The sequence below is a fragment of the Gobio gobio genome (assembly GCF_949357685.1).
Source record: "Gobio gobio genome assembly, chromosome: 8".
Classification (NCBI taxonomy): Eukaryota; Metazoa; Chordata; class Actinopteri; order Cypriniformes; family Gobionidae; genus Gobio; species Gobio gobio.
The window spans coordinates 21560555-21583804 of NC_137114.1; the positions used below are offsets into that span (position 1 = coordinate 21560555).

The 23250-nt window shown below is 36.0% G+C and overlaps 1 protein-coding gene across 2 annotated transcripts; it reads right to left on the reverse strand.

Annotated features, from left to right (window-relative positions):
* Nucleotides 1-265: 265 nt before the first annotated feature.
* Nucleotides 266-22791, reverse strand: zbtb32 (zinc finger and BTB domain containing 32). 2 transcript variants are annotated; one of them, XM_079823860.1, is made up of 5 exons: nucleotides 22684-22791; nucleotides 18307-19311; nucleotides 14953-15053; nucleotides 2524-2697; nucleotides 266-900 (listed from the first exon to the last, which is right to left on the reverse strand). In XM_079823860.1, exons 2-5 carry the CDS (start codon nucleotides 19236-19238, stop codon nucleotides 671-673), a joined length of 1437 nt encoding a protein of 478 aa, XP_079679986.1. In that variant the 5' UTR covers nucleotides 19239-19311; nucleotides 22684-22791; the 3' UTR covers nucleotides 266-670. The 2 variants fall into 2 exon arrangements, with proteins under 2 accessions (XP_079679986.1, XP_079679987.1); XM_079823861.1 differs by lacking the exon at nucleotides 22684-22791 and adding an exon at nucleotides 22118-22453.
* Between the last annotated feature and the right edge of the window lie 459 nt (nucleotides 22792-23250).

The window sequence follows — 23250 nt, forward strand, 5'->3', positions numbered from 1 at the left end:
GCATTCTCGTGTTACGCATCACTTTTGAGCTCCAGCAAGAACCAATGAGGTTCATTCTTGTGTTACGCATCACGTTTGAGCTTCAGCAAAAACCAATGAGGTTCATTCTTGTGTTACGCAGCTCGTTTGAGCTTCTGCAAGAACCAATGAGGTTCATTCTTGTGTTACGCATCACGTTTGAGCTTCAGCTTTCATATATAGGGTTTCAGGTTATTTTGCATACTTCCAGACATGGAAGCATTAAAAAAAAAGCCACAAACTCTTTCTGCTTTAATCATAATGCTTTTATTAAAAGATTGCATACAGTGTGTAAATACAATAGATCACATAGTGAGTGCTTAGATAAATGTTTCAGATTTCACCAGCTCAATAAATAAAAAAGTATTTTGTATGCTATTGTGATGATTGATATTTCACAGAGAAAATAAGCATTGGCAAATTATCTATATCTTAATTGGTGGGTGCAATGTTCACCTAACTAGACGTCTTCAAAGAAAACATCCATCATTGGCATAAATGTTCATTGTATGTAAATTAAATATATATTATGATATTTGTAAAATGGTTTCAAAATAAATTCATAAAAGTATTTAAAATAACAAAACTGTATCAAATGTTCCATGTCTACACATTTTACTCTCCTGGACTCAAATGTCCAGTATTTGTATGGTCAAGTGTGGCAGTTGTACAGGTATGTGCTGCTCAGGCTCCAGTCCGGAGGGAAGTCCTGCGAGGGGTGATTCTTCAGGTGTTTCTGCATGGCTGCCAGGCTGCTACAAAACTCCAGACACATGGTGCACTGGTATGGTGTGGCGCCGCCGTGAGTGCGCAGGTGCTTGATCATAGCTGAATAGTCACGTGAACGTTGGCCGCACAGCCGACACTCAAATGGTTTCTCACCTGGAAGAGAGACGAGGAGAGAGAGGTGAGCTGAAGGTTTCATTTGAACCCTTATGTGCTATTCATCTGGGATGTACACTCAGGCTGTTGGGGACAATAAAATGTGATTTTGTAACATAATTTAACATCACTCACGTTTTTACTGTTTTTACTCTGCATGTGTGGAGTGTTGAGGGGATTTAACATTTATAAAAAATAAAATAAAAAAAACTTTATAAAAAAAAAAACTTTTTACTTTAAAAAAGATCCACATTTCTCATTTTCATTCATGGCGATAACATGGACAATGTGCCATGGTTTAATGGAAGATTGCTGCCAATAACTGGCACTAAACAAACACTTTTAAAATTAAAATAACATGAAATTTCCACTACAGCCAGTAGATGGCTTCAAAGCATAACTCACTGGCTCATTTTCCATTTCCTTATGGGTATACATTTTTTCATTTTTTAAAAATTATTATTTAGGTTTATGTTTAGACATTATAAAATAATTATAATAACAAAACAAAAAAACTTTTATGGTGTCACTCCATCATTTCTGTGTGTTCTGCATTGTAGCTGAATTCTTTTTGACAAATCATGCAACAGAGAGCAACTTATGGCAGCCCATTTTTCATTTCTTATGAGTGATTTTGTGGGGTTTTGGGGGGATGGGGTATAGCGTTCTGAGCATTTGCTCCATCAGGGATGTGTTGTGGTATCGGCCCTTAATTTTTAGTGTTTTCTGCATTGTAACTGATTTTTTCTGGGACAAATTATGTAACAAAAAGCAATTTTTTTATAGTCTCCCGTTGATGTCTATGGGTGATTTTTTTGAGGGTGGATCTGTGTATCTGTGTATGTGTGTGTGAGCATGAGTGTTCCACATTGTGGATGTGCTACAGGGTTGCCACTTCACTTCTGTGTTATGGCTGATTTAGTTTTTTTTATTTGACAAATATAAAAAAAGCTTTTTTAAAATTTTATTTCCCCATTCATGCTATTTAAAAATAAATATTATTTTAATGTATTCATATAAATTAAAAAATCTATCTTAAATCTCCCAACACTGCACAAATGTGGGGTAAAAACATTAATAAAGTGAGTGATTTTTTGAAAAAACATTATTATGTTAAAAAAAACACATTGTCTTGTGTCAAACACAATCTCTGGAGTCTCTTTTTTGAGTCTCATGCCATTTAGATGAAGGGAATATCTTTTATGTTTTTTTCAACAAACATCATTTGTCATCAATAAGACCCCGAAAAGCACATAAAGGTTAACATGATATCAAACATTTTTTAACAATTCTTAATTAAAGCTAAAACAATAAAAAATTGTTTTTGCTATTTGAAAAAAAAAAAAGCTATGCTGCTAAAATAACTGTTTCTCACTGTATGAAGATTAGATCTGTAATCTTCATACAGTGAAACACAATGTGCGATTTCTCAGAAAGTGAAATCTTTATCTGAATGAGGTTTGTCCAATCCTGCCGCTATAGCGCCACCTTCCAGCAGAGTTCAGCTCCAGCCCCAGTTAAACACACCTGAACCAGCCAATCTTCAGGATCACTAGAAACCTCCAGACTGGAGCTCAAACTCTGGAAGAAGGCTCTGCTCTTGGGTTTAAAGGTTGGATGTACCTGTGTGGACCCGGTGATGAGTGTCCAGCTGGTGTTTGAGGCTGAACCTCTTGCTACACTGTTTACACTGGTAAGGCTTCTCTCCCCCGACACCCCTTCTGAGTGAGCGCAGAGATCGCCTGTCCCGTCCACCTCGGCCACAGAACTTACACCTGAACGCCATCTCCCCCGAACCTGCAAACGGGCGATGACAGAACAACAGTAGGTGAATAACCGGTGAACAAGTGGACTAGAAATAGAACACGTCTCTGTTATCAGTGTACACTCTTTTTTAATGCAGATTCATTTCAGAAGAAAACCACAGACACAATACAGTCACATCTGGCTCAGTTTACATATTCAAATCTTCAGACCAGTTTTTAATGCATTAAAAAAATTTTTTGGTAGCTCTTTATTTTACACGGTGAGTTACATTTGTTACATAAAGTAATAACTATACATTATGCATAATTACATGCAACTAATCCTAAACCAAACCAAACCCTAATCTTAACCCTATAATAAGTACACGTAGTAATACTACCCAGTACTTAAATGTATAATTACAGTGTCACAAAGACACCTTAAACTAAAGTGTAACCTGTAATTTTTTTGTAAAGTTGTGAATTTTGCATGAATGCAGATTCATAAATGTTTTAATGAAATAATGATAAATGTTTTTAAATAAAGTATCTTTTGCTCACCAAGGCTGCATTTATTTGATCAAATATACAGTAAAAACAGTACACTCTAAAAAATGCTGAGTTAAAAATAATTGTTTTAACCCAGCGGTTGGGTTAAATGTTTGCTTAAAACAACCCAATTGCTGGGTCAAAACAACCCAATTGCTGGGTTTGTCCATTTTCAACCCAACTTGGGTTATTTTTAACCCAGCATTTTTAGAGTGTAATACTGTGAAATATTATTAAAATGTATTCCTGTGATGTAAAAGCTGAATTTTCAGCATCATTACTCCAGTCTTCAGTGTCACATGATTCTTCAGAAATCTTTCTATGATGATGATTTGATGCTCAAGAAACATTCATTTGTGCTGCTAAATATTTTTGCGAAAACCATGACATTTCTCTCAGGATTATTGGATGAATAGAAAGTAAACAAACAGAAACAAAAACAGCATTTATTTGAAATAGTAAAAAAAAACAAAAAAATGTATAATGTTACAAAATATATCACTTTTGATCCATTTAAGGCACAACTCAACTTAAAAATGTTTTAGTCAACTTGAAATGTTGAAATAATTTGTTTTACAGTGCATCCTTGCTGAATAAAAAGTATTAATTTCTTTCCAGAAACCCAAAGGGAAAATGTGACTGACCACAAACATTTGAATGATGGCATAAGTGTTCAGTTTAAAGATATGTGTCTCATCTATGCATGTTTTTATAGAAATAGTGACCCTTCGACTAAAGCTCTCAACACATCATCATGGTAACTGAGGCAAAAACAGCTGCAGTGCTCGGTGAGAAAGCAGGGTTATTTTTGGTCTGATGCTGGTCAGCTCTATGGCCCCTCATATCTGGTTAAATGCGTTTAAATTCGTCCATGTGTTGTCTAATGCGCTACTGGTGATGATTGTTCCATCCTGTTAAAACACCAGTTAACCACGTGTGAAAGTGAAAGGGGACTTAAAATAAATAAAAAATAAGGGTAACACGTTTAAATAAGGTTTCATTTGTTAACATAACACTACATTAGTTAAAATGAACAAACAATGAGAAACACTTTTCATTTCAGTGTTTACTAATACATTATTAAAAGCAAAAGTTGTGTATGTTAATACTTTTTAATGGACCTGAACTAACATGAACAACTGTAACAATGAAGAGTTGTATTTTTATTTACTAACATTAACTTATAACATTAATAAATACAGTAATGTATTTGTCATTGTTAATGTTGGTTAATACATATAACATTAACAAATATGGGAAAGTGTTACCAAAATAATTTTCACACTTTTAGACATTTATTAGTAAGCTATGTGGTCTGTCCTTATTTTGTTTTAATGACAGCAGAACTCGAGCTGCATGAACATTCGCAGGCCGACCATCTTGTGTGCTTCACTAACTTTAGAGTTCATTTTCATTTGGACCACTTCCAAATGACTTGAGAAGAAGACCACAACTTTATCAGCGTTATCGACACTCTAGTGATTCTGAACATGCGGTCAGTCTAGTTTCCAGTCAACTTGAGATGTCTGCACGATGTTTGACAGAAACCGATGGTTTGCAGCTGGCCAGAGAAATATGTTGCACTACTTTCTTACAAGAAAAAAAGAAAAAAAAGAATAAAGAATAATGTATGGCCTTTCAAGGCTTCTGTACATTTCATAAGTATTCTTATTCCTTTTCATTTCACATTCTGTTTAAATTGTTTCTGTTTAAAATGCTCGACCTGCGATTGACAAAAAGATGGACAAACCGAAAACGAATAAATCAAAGTGTGAATTTCAGTTCACTCTAATTGCTGTGATATTAATATAATTTGTAATGGAAAATTGGAAATGCAGAAGATGATTTTGGTATATATTTTCTTTTGGTTACACTTTGTTTTAAGGTGTCTGTGTTACAGTAAAATTATATATTTAAGTACTAATTAATAGTAATGAACTACATGTACTTACTATATGGTTAGGGTTTGGATTAGGTTGCATGCAATTAAGCACAATTTACAGTAATTACTATTGTGACTACATGTAACTTGTGTAAAAAAAAACACGGTAAAATACAGTTTTATCTTTCTTTTTATTATAAATGTATTTTTTGTTTTCTGTAATCATGAAACTTTATCTTAATTTTCATGTTTAAATGAACCGATGAGGACCTCACTATACACACTCTAAAAAAAAAGGTTCTATATGACACCAAAAAAGGTTCTTGGCTCACTAATCATAGGGGAACCGTGCAATATAGCACCAATTTTGGTGGTTCTTCAGCGGTTCTTCAGAGGTTCTTCACCGGTTCTTTGACTAAGGTGCTATATAGCACCGCTATGTACAGAACATGTTAAGATATGGTGCTATATAGCACCAAAAGTGGTTCCTCTAGGATTACGACGAAGAACCATTTTTGGTGCCATATAGAACCTTTATAATTGATGTTGCTAATTTCCTTGAAAGACAATACACATTAAATGGTATTAACTGTACAAATGAAGATTGATGATATAACAAAAATATTGTTGTAATGTCTGACTTGAGGAGTCTAATTCAAAATATACACAAAAAAATTAAAAAAAATCAAAAAAATGGCCGCTTGTTAACGAATCTTCATCGGAAAGAACTCAAAACAACAATTTGCTGTTAAATATCCAGTTCTGTTCAAATAACAAACCAATCTTATGTTTATTTTATATCAAATTTAAATACGGCAAGATTAAAAGTGATTTATGGTCAAAAATTAAGTGACAACTGAGCTTTGGTAGTGCGCAGCCGAGGGGCCCAATTTTAGATAAACACATCCTGTGGCAACTTGGTGTGCGGCCTAGTTTATAGCTCTCCCTGTCCACACACACACACACACACACACACACACACACACACACACACACACACACACACACACACACACACACACACACACACACACACACACACACACACACACACACACACACACACACACACACACACACACACACACACACACACACACACACACAAAAACTCATATATACATACACACACACCACATCCTCCCCTGTACAGCTCAAAGTGTGAAAAAAAAGCATGGTTAACACTTTCTGTCTTTATATCGCGAAGAGAGCGTTTATGACAATCATATGGACACTTGCAAGGTTGTGTAAGCTTACACTTCAGAGCATGCTGAGAAAAAAAAATCAAATGCAAAAGTCATGTGAAACAAAGGCAAACATACGTGCACAATACAGTCATTGTATTCACACATATATAAACACCCACACATTCCCACATACCCCACACAACACTAACCCAGGATGCAGCGAGCGCAGTAGCATAAAACTGCTGCAGAAACTTGCGCCGTTACAGCACAAGTTTGCCGTTTGAATAGGCGACATCGTACAATGTGCCCGATTGTTCTTAAAACTGGCGACTTAAGTTATCGTATGCATTTTAATAAAAGCAAAACGCATCAGTTTGGAAAAGACTTTAAAATGATGCGAGTTGAGTTGGCGCAACCTAATGTTTGTCAGGTTGAATGAGTCATATTAAGGTTTTGTGTATTTTTAGGTTATGTGACAAGCATTTTCTTGGAAGTTCAAGAAAATGAGAAAATCTTATATTTCAGAATTGTTGTTGACATGCTTTTCTTCCAAAACGACTTTAGTTATTATTAGACATGGAATTGCGTATTAATAAGAGACTACATAAAAAAATCCACAGGACAATTTTAGTTGTAAAAAAGTACAGTGTAAAAAATCTGCACTTTATCATTTAATTAATAGAAATATACATTTATATTTATTTTAAACTAAAACTACCCACAAACTGAATAGTCGAAATTACATAGTCTCTTAAAGATATCATCTCACAAAAATGTGTTACTATCATTCTCACCCCAAAATGCTCTGCCGTGCACACTCGCACACATTAAAAGCGCTCTAACCCCAATTTGGATGAAAAAAGCACATGTCAACACTTTGCGTTTGGTACTGTATTCAAACCACCATGGAGCACAGAGCCAATCAACCACAGGACTGTGCTGATGCACCACGATTCAGAAGCCACAGTTTTCTCTTGCGCACGCAGCTTTACACCCCGCTTTAGAAGGTAAGGGGTCATTTGGTTCTGCCTTTGAACAATGGGAACCCTATGTGAACTAGGACAAAGCACAACCACTATTGTTACTACACAGTGACTCCTTAAAAGTATCTGGACACTTAAAATGCATGAATGTCATTGCATTAGATGCTAAGTGGCATCTGGAAACATATGCTAACTTTATTTCCATGAACATTTAACCAACTGATGTCAATGTGATTTTGAAACAAAAACGTATCTGATGTATGAAGTAATTTCCCTTCAAGTTCACACATTTGTGCTAGCAGATTAACCACAGGTGTAGCTCATTGCATTAATGTCTGATAACCAGAAATGGCCTGAATATTGTATCCGTTTGAAAAACTGTATAAATAAATACATTATAATTAAATAAATTATAAAAGCAAGTGTATTACTTGCAGTGTTGGGGAAGGTTACTTTTAAAAGTAACTAATTGTGTTACTTAGTTACTTTTTTGTAAAGTTATGCATTATAGGGGAGAGCAGGGCACAACCTAACGTGGGGTTAGTTGTAACACATATGGTTTAAAACTTTCCACACATGCCAGGATGACGAAACTCGTATTTAGTAGTTGCTATATAAAATTGCGCCAAAATTAAAATATCTTTGGAAGATATCACTGAACATTTATTTAACCATAGCATTTCCTACTTAAGTTTATTTATCATCTCTTTTTTTTGTTGTGTTTATTTAAAATAAGACAAATCAGATATAATTTTAATCTTATATCTGTTATTTAATACTTATCTAAGCAGCAGAAGATGATCCATGGTTTAAATCCCAGTTGCGGAGGTGGGGCATGTTGTAATGTGCCCCTATTAGAAATATGCTATTATATTCTATACTTTTATGAATTCTTTTGAGAAACCATATGCAAAAAGTGACTAAAGACTGAGAGTCAAAGTTCAGAAGTTATTCATTATTATTATGTTTTTAACTATGCTGTATAGCTGTATTTAGCGATGTGTTTGTTGTCAAACTTAAAATGTTTTATATTTTTAATGATTAAAAATGCCATTATTTTATTTAAAAAAGTTAATAATTGTATTTTATTGACAACATATTTTAGTTTGTCTTCAATTATTTTTTATTATATCAGGTAACATTTTAAGGTCTCATTTGGTCATGTTACAATGTACAAAAAAACATTCATTTTACACCTGTCTAGTACAATTATGTGTTTTTTTTTTCATTAATACAGTGTATATATTTTTTTACACTGTTTTTTATCTACAGTGTATACTCAGTGTGCTATGGGGGCATGTTGTCACATTTCACTTCCATTCTTTCAAGTAAATCAAGAAAAAAGTATACACTGTATTAATGAAACAAAACTACATAATTGTACTAGACATGTGTAAAATTAATGTGAGAAAAAATAAATACTCTGAACCCCAAGTGGATTTACACAAACTGAGAAAGTCATGTTTGTGCCCCTCTCTCCCCAATTACTTTTGCTTTACCATTTCTCACCTAGGGTCCATTCTTCGTTCCTTACTTAATACATCTGAGATGATTCGAATCGTGATAACTGATCTCTGGCTAATTTGGTTCTTCAAACTAATTTGCAGATTTGATTAAAATATCTGGATTAAGTTGTCTAAGATTACTGCGCATTCTTGTGTTGCGTATTCATTGGAAAGGGTAGATATATCGATACTCAAAACCATGATCAGCAATGCAGTGATTGGCTGGAGGCAAGACAGCAACTTAATGACATCATATAAAAATTTTTACATCACACATCTGACGAAAAACTTGAATTTCGGAACCCTTATAAGGAAACAGCCAAGCTACCAAAATGACATACGTTTTTTGGGCCCTATCATACACCCGGCGCAAAGTGGCGGCAGGCACGACTCAAGTGATTTTTGCTAGTTTCAGCCCAACGCAATTACCATTTTCACGTCCTACGTCACATTGTTTAAATAGCAAATGCTTTTGCTCCCATCTGTTCGCCCATGGGCATGCTGGTCTGAAAACGAGGTTTGTTCAGGCGCATAGTTGGCAGGTTGCTATTTTGAGGAACTGAAAACAACTGTGCCATTGATCAACTGAAACCTAGTCTAAAGTCAATAGCGCAGTATTTTTTGTGTTATATTTTGTGGCGCATCAGTAATATGCGCCTATGGGCGGGTCCACAATGCGCGCACTCTCTTTATTACACACACAGGGATGCGCAGCAGCACAAAAACATTTTTAAATATTAAAAATAAAAGGATTCCTCTCTGAAGAAGCGTTCAGTTCAGTCTGGTCGCAAATCCCGCCATGTAAATAATGAATCCGCCATGCTGCAAGCTCAACTGGCTTTTAAAGGGAATGGGAGATGAGACTCTGATTGGTTTATTGCACATTATGCCCCAAAAAACACCCATTACTCATTAAGAGAATAGGGACAACCCTTTTAGGGCCCATAATAGATAAATAAAATGTACTATTTGCTACATGATTCCCAACCATTTCCATTATTTCATGATTTCTACACTGGGTAAAATGCTGGGTTCAGCCTGCTGGGTCATTTTATTGGGTTATTTTTTTATATTTTTACTCAGTGCTGGGTAGTTTTTCTGAGTCATTTCCCTCACATACATACCCAGTGTTGGGTCAGTGTAACCCAATGTTGGGTAATCTGTGCCAAACCGGTTAAAACATGGATACATTTGTCAACGGTCATTTTAATTTCTGTTCTGTTCTCTTGTAAGAAAGAAGCAGTGGCTGGGACAGACTTCAAGTATCACCTCTGCTTAAAAAGATGTACTCTAATCTTGTTTACACATTATATAAGCGGCTCCCGAGCAGGTTTGATCTTACGGACATGTTGCTCCAACAGCAACTCCGGGGTAAGCTTTGAAGAACCTGACAATCCTGGATCATGTCAAATGACCAACAGTAGAATCCAGATAACTGAATAAGCTGGGTTTGCTTGTTTATTATGTTTATGTCATATATATATTTATTTCTTTAAAAAAAGTTACGTTTTATTTTTGGCAAAACTAAAAGCCCTTTCACACCAAAAGTTAAATGAATAAGCATCAGGCTGAAAAAAAGAAGCAAAATTCACCCTTGTACAGTAGAGGGTGCAGCTCAAACAAACCTTTCAGCTGTGCTGCCATTCTGGATTGAGGAAAATAGGACACAGGAGTAGAAAGTAAGAATAACTAAAAAAAGAAAAAAAAAGAAAAAAAAACCTAATCTGGTGTTTAACTAAAGTAAATGTTTGCTTATTAGTATGGATGAATTGAACCATCAAAGGTCCGCAGCAAATTGTATGTAAGCAAGACATTGGTTAATAAAGTGAGATTAAATACATAAAGTATATTTATGTAATGTACCTCTTTCCCTCTGCTTTGTGTGTTTTTTTATGCGGTAGGGGGCGCTATGACATATCTTCTGAAAGAGTACTGAATCTCCGGATCAAAACACAAGTGAAGAAGCAGAAAAAAGCGATAGCATATGTTAGCATATAACAGCATATAAATCAAAACTGCCAAACATTACCAAATGAAACTTTGAACCCACAAAGTATAGGATTGTGAAGCTTTGGACTTGATCTACTCCATCTATGTTTTGATTGTCATTCTGATACCTCAACCCGATCTGGATGTAGACTTGTTTTTCTCAGCTTTTTGCTCAAAATGTAGCTTTTTTTTAATGAAACTTACACATTCAAATGTTGAAAAAGGAATGCATGCAGCAGAATAAAACTTTTTTGTTGTTGTTTAAAAGCAGAGGCTCTGTTCTTTCTTTTGATATATTCATACAACTAAATATACTGGGGGTTATGAAAGTGTGAAAATTATTTTAAAATATCTAGCGGCAATAATTAACATTTAATGATTGCCGGTTTGTGTAATATTCTGAGTTTGCATTTCACTGTTTTTATTGATTTTGAGGAACACTGGATGTGTTTTTGTACGAGTGAGATGAGTAAATGCATGTTCACATTTAGTCTAGAACTACAATAACATTATGTTCACACACAGCGCACACAACACCTCTGCACTTACTCACGATTTCTCTCAACATGAGGACAGGAGAGCTGCCTGTCAGTCAATAAATGGGAAAACTTACGTTACTTATTTGAAAAAGTAACTCAGATATTTGGTTGTAAATTTAAAAGCAATGCATTACTTTAGTAGTTATATGATAACGTAACTCCCGTTACTTGCAATGCGTTTGAAAAAAATCATACAAAAGTAATGCCTCTCAATTATTACTTAAGGTCCAATAGAAATGTGTGGTGGTGTTTGAATGGAAACATAGCTACTGTCTGGTTAGACACAAAGTTGCAAATTTAACTTATGCGCTAAATTGGAATATCGCATACACAGTGTTGGGGTAATGCATTACAAGTAACATTAGTTAAGTAATCAGATTACTTTTTTCAGTTAACTAGTAAAGTAACACATTACATTAAAATTTACAGCAAAATATCGGAGTTACTTTTACAAAGTAGTAATGTAAGTTACGCGAAAAGAAAATGCGTTTTTGGAGGAAAACGTTCCAGGATTTTTCTCCACACCATTGACAAGATGAGCAATTTAGGTTAAAAAGTATATTAAATTATTTTTTATTATTTTTTTATGACAAATCGTTTCGCTAGATAAGACCCTATTTCTCGCCTGGGATCGTGCAGAGCCTCTGAAGCCCTTCGAAGCATTTTGAAACTGCATTGATTTGGACCTTTGAACATTTTGGTTGCAATGGAAGTCTATGATGTGGAGAAAAATCCTGAAATGTTTTCCTCAAAAAACGTAATTTCTTTCCGACTGAAGAAAGAAAAACAGGAACATCTTGGAGGAGATGGGGGTGAGTAAAGTATCAGGAAATTTTAATTTTGAAGTGAACTAATCCCTTAAAGGTTTGTCTGAGCTGCGCCCTGTAGAAGCATTGATTTGCGTTTCCTTTAGCCTGAGGCTTGTTCATTTCACTTTTGGTTTGAAAGAAACTGTCTTTACATTTGCACAAAAATAGAACTTTTTCGTTATAAAAAAACTAACAAGCCCAGCCCAGGTGAGAAAAAAGTATCGCAATTTGTTACTTTTTAAGGGAGTAACGCAATATTGTAATGTATTACTTTTAAAAGTAACTTTCCCCAACACTGTGCATAAAATATTTGCGCATAAAGCTGTGCTTCCATCCAATTTGTTCAAGAAACCAAAACGAAATATCTGTAATAAAACTGAAAGTTGCTGTAATCAGAGAAGCCGTTATGGTTCTTTTTTCCTACATGATAAATGAATTGGATGAGACATTAATGTTGTTGTGTTATCTTGCGTTCAGATGCCTGGTGTTTAGGAATGCAATCATCGAGGGATTTATTCTGTAAATTCGTTTCCATCGTAGTTTATGTACACATCTTCTTATCGGATACAATTTTCTATCCACCTCGAGTGCACAAGTTTTTCATGTGCATATTTAGAATTCATGCGCATCTTGGTGTTTCCATCCAGCCTTTATTTTATGCGATATCCCTTAAAAAGAGGTGGAAGGAAACAGCTATTGTCCTGTGCCAGTAATTTCTTATTTTATTTTTTTACACAAAAACAATTGTTGCTACTGATTTTTTGGCTGCTATCTACAACTTGAATCAGATTTATATTCATTGTAATTACGTTTTTATAATGAAATGTAATTACTGTGTTAGAGAGCTAGACTGAAGATGGCCAAAACTCGCTTGCAAGTTAAAGCCAGTCACGCTAGTGTAACTGATCTTTCATATATACACACACACACACACACACACACACACACACACACACACACACACACACACACACACACACACACACACACACACACACACACACACACACACACACACACACACACACACACACACACACACACACACACACACACACACACACACACACACACACACACACACACACACACACACACACACACACACACACACACACACACACGCAAATAAATGCTATTTATGCATGATAAACAATATTTGCAAAACAGCTCATTCCTCATCTTCCCACTGGTATTATCTTGGTTGGGCTGCATGTGCTACTGACTGATATGTCATGCCAGGGGAGAGGGTTTGCGCTTCTGGCGCTCTCTTGCCCGTGAGTAGGGGCCAAGTTTAAATGTTGTGTTTATAAACAGTAACTGAAAATCCCGCATAGTGCACCTTTAATCTCCTCTTTTCTTTATTTGTGCGAGGGCGGAACAGTATGTCAATCAAATGAGATATTAATATTAATTAATTAATATTATATATTGCAATAGCAAACCACAACCATCCAATCAATTCCCCATGGACAAAATCAAGCCCCATCCTACATTTTTCATGTTTGAGAAGCCGTTTCACTTAGATAAATGGCAACTTCTGTTTCATACCGATTTTAAGTAACCAAAGTAACTAAGGCCACTGTAAATGTTCTACAAAGTCATTTCAGCAGTTTAACTCATTTATAATGCTAGCATTTATTTACATTTATGCATTTGTCAGACACTTTTTTGTCCAAACTGACATTAAATCACATTTTATCAGTCAAGCACTCCCTGGAAATTTAACCTATGACCTTGGCATTGCTAGAGTATGGTTTGAGGAATGTTAAAAATTAAAAATCAATAATTATATATAATAAATGAATAAGACTTATGACATTTAAATAAAAAATAAATTAAAAAAAACTTTGCATTTCACCACTTCACTGCTTTGTTTCAAAGTCTTGCGTTTCACTTTCAGAAGAAAATGTTCTATGTAGAACCCTGGAGTTCTTGACAGAAGAACACTTTATGCTAAAAAAGGTCCTATATAGGGAGAATTTTTTTAAATGATTGCATAATACTTTCATGTTTAACAGGTTATTTCAATTTTTGTTATGATCTGTTTCATTCATAAAGTTTAATTAAACAAAAAAATGAATTAAAACTAAAATAATTCATTAAAACTAAATCCATAAAATGATCCAATGGAGGTTCTATGAAGCGCCTGACAGAACACAGGTTCTATATAGAAAAGTTTCTTCTAAGAGTGAATAAACGTTGCGTTATTCACTATAAATATTGTTGGCCTTTTGATGAACTGCTTTTGTTCATCGTAAGTCGCTTTGGATAAAAGCATCTGCTAAATGCATAAATGGAAGCAAAGCACCTGCAAAAATATGCTCAAGTTCAGGTGCTTGACTAAAGAAGTAATAAAAAACGGATAAAAAAAGCTCCAAAATGTGTCCAAAAATAAATCAGGCGATGAGCCGTGTGCGAGTCCACTATTTTGCTGTGCCGACCTTTTTCTGCTTTTTAAACGCATGAATGTACATGTATATGTAAAATAAAAACCCTTTAATGGGAAAGATTTCACAGGAATCAAGTTCCACTGATAGATGCATTAATTAATTTAGCATTTCAAAAGACGCCGTCATTTTTTCCATACTATCCTTTCGTTTACTGCAGTCAGAGGAAGGGAGGCAACGGCCACCATCTCTACCTTAAATTGCTTTCAGCTCTTTGAGAGATTTACATCCTGTTGTGGGCATCCATTCCTCTGAACTAGGTAAAACGTCAATACATCCAAGGCAAAATCTGCAACTTACTGCCACCCAGCTTCTACACGAGTATCTATGTGCCTTCTTTATTCAGATTTGTGTGCAGATAAGAGCATGTGCATGTACATCGATTCATTTTTGTGTTTTTATACGACATATTACCTGAGGTTGACGAGCCAGTGGTTGACCTCCAGGGGTTTTCCAGGGCCGGCTTACCGCAGTGTCTGCAGCATATCTCCCTCTCCTCTTGAAGCTTTGGCTTCCTGTGGAAAATGTTGTCATGTTAACGCATATTCAAAGATGTCCATATTTTCCATGTGTAACTAGTATAGACATTAGCTTTTTGAACTTTGTTCTTTTATCATCAACAAATAACTTCAAACTGAGTCACTGCATTTTCCGCTGGCGTTTTTTTTTTCTTTTAACACTTGTTGATCTGGTCAACTTACACCTGCAGATTCAGTTGCACTTCTAGAGCTGCATTTCCACACATTCAAGTGTTTTAGCTAGACCACAGCTAATTCTGACCAGCAGGTAAAGGTCAGTGAGAAACCCACACGCTTTCAGGCGTTACTGCTGATACTCTCTGTTAGGTTTAGTGTGATATTACATTTGAGACATTATTTAGGAGGACATGCACTACCAGTGACTGATTTTGTACAAACCTTCTGGTCTAAATGCCTTCGCTTAAATACTACTTGAAAGTAGTTCCTTAGACAAATATAAACTTTTATAAACTTTCTTCACAGATTCTTTATTTTACTAAAATGTACTTTTTTAATAAACATTTTGTACTGCAAGTGTCATGAAATGAGTAGGTGTAAAGAATAAAAAAATTGATACAAGGTGCACACATTCTGATACATGTAGTCACAAGGCGGCGAATGGCCTTTATAAGGCATTTCAAACCTGTTTTATCAAGCGATTAAGAAGATCAATTTAGACTTACATCAGTTCCTTCTGTCTAAAACACGACCAAAAACTGTAGGAACAAAGGTTTTCTGCTCAGGTAGCAGGAAACAAAGCAAGCAGACAATGGTTTCCTCTGCCAGAGTAAAGCAACCTGCAGCGCATCTACAAGTTTGAAGAAAAGATCATCCGATTTTTCATCCGATTCAAATATTTAGAGCCAAAATAATAATAATAATATGCTCTCCAAAATATATGAAGTGACCCTATTACCTTATGTATCAAAGGCCTTCCGAAATGTACATTATTCTGGATGTTTAATCATGAAACTTGATGAACTGGTGAGTGGGTGGTTTGTACTGTTTTCGATGTATGTGCATGCATCGTTTGCATGCGTTTCAATTTTACACTCACATTGAACAAAACAAGCATAAAGATCTGTCAAAATGGGGCACCTGTTTGTGTGTGTGGCAAATTAGGGAGTGGAACAGCTAAAAATGAGCCTGAAATAGAACATCCTGCTCTGAGGGTGGAGATGGCTTACTTTCATGTTTGCTATCTGTAAATTCGGGGACAATTGGGGGGCTCCCCTCAGTTTCGGCCTTGATAGTAAGTGTTGTTTTCCAAAACACTCCACCGACATATCCAGTATTTAGTGCACATGGTGCTTCTGTGCTTTTATACAGGCTCAAACACTTATAGTGACTGACAGATCTATATACATCATACACGTCTAATGACGGATAAATAATCATAACAATATTTATTATTCATACCCCAAAGTGTTTCATCACAATAATATATCATAACACTATCCATAATTATCGTTTTTGAACATAATTGTCTTTATTGAACTGTTATTCCGCTGCCACTGAACCAGAGGGTGTTATTAGTTCCCCTCATTTTAATGGAGCCTGCAGAAAGACTGTTCATGTAGGTGGAACAGGGGGCTGGTTGGGGAAAATGTGTCTGTTGGAAAGTACAGAAAGAGAGCCCGTGAAAAAGTTTGACATGCTTGATTGAATTTGTTCCTCAACTTAAAAATGTTTTGATCCAAAAACATGTTATAGAATAAAAGATATGTACAACATTTTTGATCAAAAACTATTTTTGATGATTATTATTTTATCTAAAAAGAAAAAGCAGCGCACAAAAACGATTTAAAAAGCATGAGTTGAGTCAAAAGATTTTAAACACGATTTCGAGCAACCGTGATCTTCTTCGATGCCTGGTGTGACTTCCGCTCCAGAATCAGAATAGTTTTGCATAGTAGTAAACCATTCCTTAAAAAAAAAAAAAAAAAAATATTTAAAGTAAACATGGTCAGAGGTTGTGGTGTTTGCTTTGGTTATGACTGTAAATATGTTGTTGCATTGGTGAAAAACGTGTTTACCAGGCTAATGGTGTTCCGCTGAAATTAGCTCACTATAATGTGGCTTCCTGACGAAAAAATCGTTATAAAAAAGGGATTTCTTTGACCGTGCTGACAGTACCCTTATAACCCCTGACTTCTCCCTGAAAAAGACTATGGACACTGGACTACTGAAGGTCAAAGTTAAAAAAAGATATAGTTTCTTAGTGTTTAAATATTATTGTATGTTTATTGTTCAGGCATCCAGACAGCCCAAAATTAGGTCACTCAAAATGTATTTTAGAGATAGGTCACCCAAAAAAGGATTTTCTTTTATTATTTACTCACCTTCATGTCATTACAAACCTGTATAACTTACTTTCTTCTAAGGAATATATGTGGAAGGATTTTGGTATCCAAACAAAACAAAAATATGATCAAATGTCATGCAGGTTTAGAAAAGTTAAGCCACCCGTTAAACATATGAATATATCATTGCATTAGATAGCATTAGATAGCAAGCATCTCAATGTGAACAATATCTATTTAAAACCAAAGTTTTTTGCAAAATATTTTGCCTAAAATGTGTGTGTGCATTGATATTTATTGATGATTAAGTACAATCGATAAGTTCAAAGGGTAAGATTTTTTTTAAACCACCTCTCTCTGATCAATGTAACATATGCTAAACAAACGCAGTTTATTTATTGGCGTTTAGTTATTGATGTATTTATTCATTGAAATATCCATTCATCTTTGATATGTATTGTTTGGATATAAAAAAATAGGGTCCCGCTTTATATAAGGTGTCTTTAACTACCATTTACTAACATTGTGTACATACATGTTTTTTTACAATGTACTTCTATATATATATATATTATATATATATATATATAAAATACCTGCACGTTATTACAGCTGTAATTAACATCTATAGTTAAACTGTCAAACCCATACCACCAAACCTGTCCCTAAACATACACCTCAAGTGTTTTGCAATACAATATGAACACAATAACTACATTGTACTTATTTTTTGATGTAAGTACATAGCGGTAAAAGACATCTAATATAAAGTGTGACCAAAAATAGATCATCGATAGTCAAAATCAAGAAAAATCTATTTTTTAATCTATAGTTCGCCAAACTCAAATTAACTGTTAGCTATTCTTGTTTACTCGTCTTGCTTTAAAATCGGTTTCATAAATCAAATCAATAACATTTTTAAGTGTCATCTAAGTGTTGTTTCTTACCTTTCTTGACCTTCTGACACGGACTCTGTTAAAGCTGTACTGATAGAGGGGTTCTTTCCTTTTAGACCCGAAATGAAGGGACTGTCTTGGGTCCGCTGAGGTGAATGTATGAGAGGGTGATAGGGGTGAATCAACCCTGTGTAACCCATAAGTGAGGAGGAGACCTGTGGCTGGATCGAGCGGTGCAGCATGGGGTACATAGGTGTGGGGTACGGGTAAGTTCGGAGGGAGTGGAAGGTCATGATTTCTCGACAGTTTAACACCATGCTATGAGACGGGCTGACCGGGGGCCAACAGAAGCGAGGGGTCGGAGATGGGGTGCTGGAGGAGATGATGGGTTCTCTGGAGAACATGGGAGGCTTTGGAGACACAGGAGAACTTTTCTTGTGTGGATCATGGACCGACCTCTTGTGGTCCTTATTGGTGGAAGAACGTTCTTCTTCTAAAGAATAATCGAGGTCGTCTTTATCCGTAGGGTGGCTTCTTTTGGACAACTCGTTCTGCTTGTATGTTTTTTCATCTTGGAGTGACTTTACCACTTTTTTGTCTGTCTTAATAGGGGAATCTGGACTACTAAGTTGTGCTTGACACTGTTCCACCAAAGACTCCACTTCCAGGTACTCGGCGCCCTTCAGCAGCTCTTCCAGGTCATCTTTGGGCACCTCCACCGATTCGCTGTACACGTAGTCCAAGATTTGCTTGAGTGTGTGGGGAGAGACGCTTTCTATATCACAGCAGTACCCCAGACCTGGACCGTGCTGGTCTGTTAACTGACGCTTGAGTCGTTTGCTCGCCAGCACTAGGATCAGAGCGTGGGCTTTAAATGAAAGGCCCTCCGCGGTGAGAAGTGTGTCACAAAGGATCCCAGCCTGGCGGAGCTGCTCTGTCTGGTGCAGAAATGGCACGTGGTGAGGGTTATGAATGCGGATCATCTTCAAAGAGTGAAAGGGGAGGCTGAAGTGAGATGATCGGGTTTGATGTCGAGCTGTGAAATTTCATGTCAGCCTTTGGAAGGGGGGGAGAAAAACAGAGGTTAAGTTTGTCAAAGGAATCGGAGTCGACGTGAAAGAGAGATCTCTCATGAAAATCAGTAGATTATATAAATTACATATAGTTGTTGTATACAACAAAATATGCTACATTATGAGAAAATAATTAAAATTGCTAATATTAGTTACAAAACTACGTCACAAATAATAATATTTAAAAATAATTTGAAAAATCTATATATTTAAAACAATCAGATTACATTGTTTATTGATAACTAAGTACAATGGATCATGAGTGCAATTGATAATATAATTTTTTATTTTTTATATCTGATACAAACTCAATTTATTTATCGGCTCCTCGTTATTTCTATATTTATTTATTAACTTGAATGGATATTATATATTCATTCATCAATGTGTGTATCTAGCTTTAATATGTATTTTTTTAATATGCCACCAAACCCAACACACATCAATTAGCCATTTAAAAAAACAAATCTAGCTGTGCTAAAATCAAATGACCTGTTTTGTCGTAGTTATTCTAGTCCATTCATTTGAGGAGTTTTAGGGCACATGGAAGAGTGTACTAATCATATCAAAATCTAGATATTCAACAGACATATATTGGACCAGAAGATTTAATCCTAACCAGTATCATTGCCATTTTACAAGCACCCAAGGATTAATCAAACCTTTCATAGTGAAGGTTTTACAGACCGAAAGAAAGAATGAAACATAGATAAGCCCGAAGAGGTAAATAAACTTTGCATTTACATAATTTCAGAGAGTGTGAAAGACATATTCAGAGGAATCAGTAGGGTTTTTTCCTGAAGTCATCAGCGTCACAACACCTCTAACCTACTTTCAGCCATCAGGCAGACATACTAATTCACAAAATGAAACTCTAGCAATGTTTAATCATTTCTATCTCACAATACATTCACCCATGAACTAGAATTGCATTGTCTGGGTATGGCACAGAGTGGAGGCGGACATGTCTGGTCATGTCAAGCGGCAAAGGGCCTTTCAAATTTTGCATCATCTTTGAAATTCTGTTGTGGAGCTTTGCGTTGAAGCCACAGACCTCTTCAGAATGTGAAACTCTGACTAATGCCGGTACGCTGAAACTCGTAAGAGTTCAAGTTTGTTTGATCAACAACAACAGTATCAAAGCCATACAGTAGGTCGGTTTAGATATGCATCTACTGTAGTAGCAGTGTGATGTGGTGTCTGGTGGAGCATTTGATTACAGTAGGCCTACATCGCAGCTGTGTGCTTATTCCTCACAATTGCGCAGAAAGTGGACATGGTGAAAAACACTATTTCGATACTCGATCTTATAGTGCGTGCCAAGAATGACACTCCAAATAACACGACCATTCTAGAATATAAAATGGCTGTTTTTTGCCGTTATTAGCGAGGCGTATAAGGTTCGAGATGCAAGTATCTCAATCTGCAATATTCACATGACGCATTGTCTGTTTTCGTATCTCACAATTGCGCACAAAAGAAAGTCAAAGATTATCGAATGCCTGCAAAAACTTGCTGATACGATCACTCCCCCTCAGCGCAGACACAGCGGTGACGGATTGTGGAACATATTGTACTGAGATGACGATGCTCAATGTTCTAATTACTAGAATTGATGCTAAACTAGCTAAAAGTGAGACACACACACACACAACACATGCACTCAGCAAAGCATGAAAGAACAACTGAAACAACCCAACAATAATATCGTAAATTTACCAAACAGGTGTGTGCATGATCATTATTTTTCATAACTGTCCAAATTAACTGATGGGGGTTTACACACTCAAAATGCGTAGCTTTCAAAGCTCATTAACACAAATGAGGTGTTCTGGAACCAAGTTGGTTTATTTAAAGGGATAGTTCACCCAAAAATGAAAAAAATTTAATCATTTTACTCACTCTCACGTCGTTCCAAAACTGTATGACTTATTTTCTTCAGCAGAACACAAACGAAGATCGTTAAAGAACATCGGTTTCCAAACGCATCGAATGTTCAAATCACAGAGATATTTTTCAAAAGTCATGCAAGTTTGGGATGACATGAGGGTGTGAGTAAAAGACTACAGATTTTTTTGGGGGTAAATGGTACCTTTAACAGAGAATTAAAAACAGAAAAGACAACTTATGTGGCCCGTTGCAGCTTTATTTGTAGCATTAGCTTGTGTGTGTGTACCATTGTTTTCTGGGAAAAAGTCTGATGAGTCCTGTATTATGCAACAATATTAATAGTCTCTAGAGTGTTGTAATAGTTTTGCTTTTTCACAAGTCACAAAAAACGTATAATCCAAGTTGATTAGAAAAAGGATCTAGTTATATACTGTGTGTTAAGCAAATGGAATATGCTAAGCATATTCTAAATTTTTTATCTAAAATAGTACAACATTTCATTAACCGTTTCATGCTTTACTGTATTTTCTACAACTATCGTGATCACTCTAGCAACTACCAAGAAACAGGCCACAGGTGCAGAAAGTTGTTGCTATGTTTATGTCTAAATGAATTGCATATGGAAACACCAAGATCTTATTTTGCTTTACTAAGGTTTTTCTAAATGATTTCTAAGAGCTATAGCTATAGTACGCTAAACAAAGAGCATCATAGCGAACGATACCTCACCAGTTCCTATTCTTTCTTCGCCCACTTCTAAAGCCCTGGTGCAGTTGAATTCTCATTTGAGTGTGAGAATAAGAAGAATGAAACTGAAGAAAATGCTGTGTAATTGCGATGCAATTTTTTTACTAAAATGACTGCAAATTCTGCGGTAGTGCAGTGAGCAATTGACTTACCTGCCGTACAGGCCCGTAAATGTCTGAATGTGACACGCAGGTCACCCCGTGTCCCATCACTAAACCGAACCCTTCCCTTCATTGTACGAAGGTGTACATCAGATGTCAAAACTACTGTCCAACAACAGACATTAGCCCAGGCCACAACAATCGATGAGCGCTATCGACAAAAAAAGTCACTTGTAGAGAAGCACCTATAGCTTGAACACCAGAAAGTCAAACGCAGGTGATAACTTTAGAAAACTGCAAAAGTGCATCGGTCAGACCCACATAAAGAGACAAAGACACAGCGAGAGAAAGAGGCCCATGAGTAACAGGGGAAAACCTGTCTGCAGTGACACATCCTCTCCGGGCCTGCAGTCTGAAAAGACCTCAACACACAATCAGACACTTGCACGGATGCTTTTGTAATCAAAAGATGTTTTTCCAGATATAGAAAGCACGGCACTTGGTGATGGGGGAGGGGAAGATGTAGAGAGACAGCAGACAAGATGAGAAACAGCAAGATGACTCTAGATGTTGGAAAAGAAGAAGTGCCTGACTCACAGAAACTTTCAAAGACGTACCTATGAGCTCAAGGTGGAGGCTGCGTCCTGCCGCGAGCAAGTCAACAGAGACGCACTTATGCGCATTGCGACCTCAACCAGAGGTGTCATCGACCAGTGGAAGCCTACATGTGGGTGAGATATAGCAAGGCCACCTCTAAACTCCAGCCAGCCCCTCCCCTTACACCTCAGACATCTGTGATTGGCCTTTTTTTCTTCCTCTCGTTCACCCTTTTTTCTAGAAATCAAGTGCATCTGTGCTGTTGACTTATTTGTCCATCAAAACCATTCCAGATAGCTGCAGAAATTTGAACCTGTTCAAACTCAGAACGTTGATTAATTATAATAATTCCAAGGAAATAAACATGAAATTTTCATGTTAGAAATAGCACCCGGGAACATCTGCTCAAACCTCTTTGTTCACTTAATAGATACTAGAACAAAGCTAATTTGATTTCCATTTTTCAGAAACTTCAAATTGTAACTTTAATATTTTATCCAATGCATCAAAACATTTATGATGGGGACATGAAACAGTACTGTAACTAATGTCCAACTCACTGTAAAACGATTTTTCGAGGTTGTAAA

Bases quoted from the DNA above. Each gene is read 5' to 3' on its own strand.
- zbtb32 (XM_079823860.1), bottom strand. From the start codon at position 19,238: ATGATCCGCATTCATAACCCTCACCACGTGCCATTTCTGCACCAGACA. The intron at 2,698-14,952 runs GTAATATGTCGT...GCCCGTTTGCAG, and splicing joins CACTGGCTCGTCAACCTCAG to GTTCGGGGGAGATGGCGTTC. The intron at 901-2,523 runs GTACATCCAACC...TCTCTCTTCCAG, and splicing joins TCATCACCGGGTCCACACAG to GTGAGAAACCATTTGAGTGT.